This window comes from Marmota monax, unplaced genomic scaffold, assembly GCF_021218885.2.
Source record: "Marmota monax isolate L192 unplaced genomic scaffold, Marmota_monax_Labrador192_F-V1.1 WCK01_AAM20220418_F8-fsc00038, whole genome shotgun sequence".
In the NCBI taxonomy this organism is placed as follows: domain Eukaryota; kingdom Metazoa; phylum Chordata; class Mammalia; order Rodentia; family Sciuridae; genus Marmota; species Marmota monax.
Genome location: NW_026692498.1, coordinates 12,858,210 through 12,861,690, shown reverse-complemented (window position 1 = coordinate 12,861,690; position 3,481 = coordinate 12,858,210). Strand labels below are relative to the sequence as shown.

The 3,481-nt window shown below is 42.5% G+C and overlaps 1 protein-coding gene across 1 annotated transcript; it reads left to right on the top strand.

Moving 5' to 3' along the window:
- Positions 1 to 1,228: 1,228 nt before the first annotated feature.
- LOC124092997 (olfactory receptor 5AN1-like) lies at positions 1,229 to 2,167 on the top strand. The gene has a single exon (XM_046445057.1). The coding sequence runs from the start codon at positions 1,229 to 1,231 to the stop codon at positions 2,165 to 2,167; it is 939 nt and encodes a 312-aa protein (XP_046301013.1).
- The last annotated feature ends 1,314 nt before the right edge of the window (positions 2,168 to 3,481 follow it).

The window sequence follows — 3,481 nt, the reverse complement described above, 5'->3', positions numbered from 1 at the left end:
TCCCAAGAGGCAAAATTCCCTAAAATTGAGACAGTCTTTGGGGCCAAGAGTGCTCTGTTCTCTCCTCCTTGGAGCACATGTGAAGGCTGCCCGGGAGGGTTTCTTAAATAACATTTCGGGACCCGCATGCTTCTTCCCCAACAAAGCATATCAGAAGTATAAATTATGATATTATGTTCCAGGCCAGTTAGGATATTGCATTAAATGTATTCATAGGAAAACTTTCATAACTTCTTATAACAGGGTATGTTGCAAGCCATCCATGGGCTGTGTGTGTGAGCTATGCACATTTGAGAATACGAGGGGACCGTGGCATTGCGCACTGATTGGGCTTTGTGACATGAGTGCGGCTTTCCTCTTGCTCTGCTTGTGATCCCACACAGCACCTGAGATGGGTGTGACATGCCAAGATGTCAACTAATCTGCTGACCACAAGACATCACAAAGCAATACTCTACCTTTCAAAACCCTATCCCTTGCCTTATTTGGGTGGAATATTCTATTGAATATCTTTTCCCTAATAAATAGAGGGGTTCTGGGTGCACTCTCTCTTGCTCCCTTTCAGCTCTGCCCAGCATGGAGCTGACCCTTAAGCTCTTGCCCTCGTTCTTAGAAACTCATGTTCTTGTTTTGCATGGTTTCTTCGAATTTTTCTCAGTTTATTGCTGAATCCAGCTCCTTTGAACTCAGCTCATCTCACCAGCCTAGCCGGCTGGTGGGAAGGGTAAATGATTTTTCTCTGGGGCAGAAGAAGAAAAAAAATTTTTTTTAAATCTAACAAAATGACAATTCAGGACAGAACACTGTCTCACCTTGTTTTGGAAAGATACCACCTGTGCTTTCAGGATTATGGAGCAGTAGTTGTAGAATGCATTATCAGAGGGATTTTGAAAATCTTTTATTCCAATCAGTGGTCTCTACCTCATACTTGTCCATCACAGCCTTTGGAGGGCACTTTTGTGGACGTTGCCAGTGAAATTTCTAAATATCTTTTTTTAATGCTCATGAACTCCATGAATCAATTGGAAACCTGAAATACTAAACGGTTCTTGTTGACAATGTGAGAAGAAAAGCCAAAGCCTTTCCCAGAAGGATGGGGAAGCATGTCCCCTTCCCCAGCACTCACTGGGGGAAAAGGCGGATACCTATGAAAACAGTAATGCTGTGCTTCCTCCTGAATCACCCCGCATTCTCTTATCCCCTTTCTCATACCAGGAGCACTGAGGCAATGACTGGGGGAAGAAATGTCACAGAGATCACCCAGTTCGTCCTCCTGGGATTCTCAGATTTCCCCAGAATCACAGCAGTGCTCTTTGTGATGTTCCTGCTGACCTACATGACGACCTTGACCTGGAACCTGTCCCTCATTGTTTTAATAAGGGTGGATTCCCACCTCCACACTCCCATGTACTTCTTCCTCAGCAATCTGTCCTTCATAGATCTCTGCTACGTCACCTCCACAGTCCCCAAGATGCTGTCCAACTTCTTCCAGGAGCAGCAAACCATCAGCTTTGTGGGCTGCATTGTTCAGTACTTCTTCTTCTCAACCATGGGGCTGAGCGAATCCTGTCTCATGACCGCCATGGCTTACGACCGGTACGCTGCCATTTGTAGCCCTCTGCTCTACTCTTCCATCGTGTCACCCTCCCTCTGTGCTCGCATGGTGCTGGGAACTTACACGGCCGGACTCACAGGTTCTTTTTCCCAAATATACTCTCTGCTTCAGCTCCACTTCTGTGGGCCTAACGTCATCAGCCACTTCTTCTGTGACATGCCCCAACTGTTGAAACTCTCCTGCACTGACACCTTCTTCGTGCAAGTCCTGACTGCTGTACTAACAATGCTCTTTGGGATATCCAATGTCCTACTGATCATGATATCCTATGGCTATATTGTCATGTCCATCATGAAGATCACCTCTGCCAAAGGCAGGTCCAAGGCCTTCAACACCTGCGCTTCTCACCTCACGGCGGTCTCCCTCTTCTACACATCAAGCATCTTTGTCTATTTGAGTTCAAGTTCTGGTGGTTCCTCCAACTTTGACAGATTTGCCTCAGTCTTCTACACCGTGGTGATTCCCATGCTGAATCCCTTGATTTACAGTCTGAGGAACAAAGAAATCAAGGACGCCTTGAAGAGGCTGCGGAAAAAGATAGGCTACTGCTGAGGACACAGGTCCTGAGGTTAAATTCAATGAAAGTATAAATTCTCACAGACGACATCCCCAGACACCCACAAAATTGTTTATGTCAGATTGTGCATACTTGGATAGATTGATATAAGCAGGCCACACTGCCTTTACATATCATCTTTGGAGTTCTTGTTCGATTCTCTCAATTCTGATGAGAGTCATATGGATCATTCTGTTTTAGGTAAAGACTTAAGTGGAAAGATATCTGGAGATTTTGCCAAATCGTCCACGAGTTTACAGTTGGAAAGGGTTGAGAGAAAGGGGAATTGTAGAAGCTCTGAGAGATTGTAAAGTTCACAGCATGCCAACGTCACAGTCCAATATAACTAAAGGACATGCCGTAGCCCTAGCAAGCTTAAGAATGTGCTTAGCAGCACTGCTCTTTTAAAATGTATAAAAATGTATATGTCTGTTTCTAAAGGATCATAAGGGCTTCAATGGTGATGTACATGGGTTAGGTTTCAAATGAGAATTTTTACATAATATTGAATCAATTGATTTGTAATTTTGGATTTTCAACATAATATCTGCATATGTATGGAGTACAACATGATTTTTTTAACATGGTGTTTTAAAATCTGCACACACTGTGTCATGCTTAAATCAGGGTGATTGTGAGGTCAGATTCATTCCATTGTTCTTTCCTTGTCCTGTCCCTCCTTCCCAATCCCCTTCCTCTACTTCACTAATCTCTTTTCTATATTCATATAATTTTTCCCCTTTTCTCCACCCCCACCACCATTTGGGTCTAGCTTCCACATATTAGAGAAAATATTCAACATTTTACTTTTTAGGGCAGACATTTAATTTAGCACAGTAGTCTCCATTTCCATCCATTTGCTGGCATATGCCATAGTCATTCTTTTTCATGGCTGGGTAACATTCCATTGTGTATATATACCACATTTTCTTTATCCACTTACCTGTTGAAGGGCACCTAGGTTGGTTCCATAGCTTGAATATTGTGAATTGAGCTGCTATAAATATTGATGTGACTCTGTCACTATAGTGTGCTGATTTTAAATCCTTTGGATATGTACCAAAGGATTATATAATTGGATCAAATGGTGGTTCCATTCCTAGTTTTTGAGGAATCTTCATACTTCTTTCCAGAGGAGTGGCACTAACTTTCAGTCCTACCAACAATGTATGAGTGTTCCTTCTCCCCACCTCCTTGGCAAAGTTTATTATGATTTGTATTCTAGATAATTGTGCTGTTTCAAACAGTGACAAAATACTTGTGGAATGGAAATGTCTCTTTTTTATGTCAATTTTTTTTTGTAAATGTCT

Bases quoted from the DNA above. Each gene is read 5' to 3' on its own strand.
- LOC124092997 (XM_046445057.1), top strand. From the start codon at position 1,229: ATGACTGGGGGAAGAAATGTCACAGAGATCACCCAGTTCGTCCTCCTG.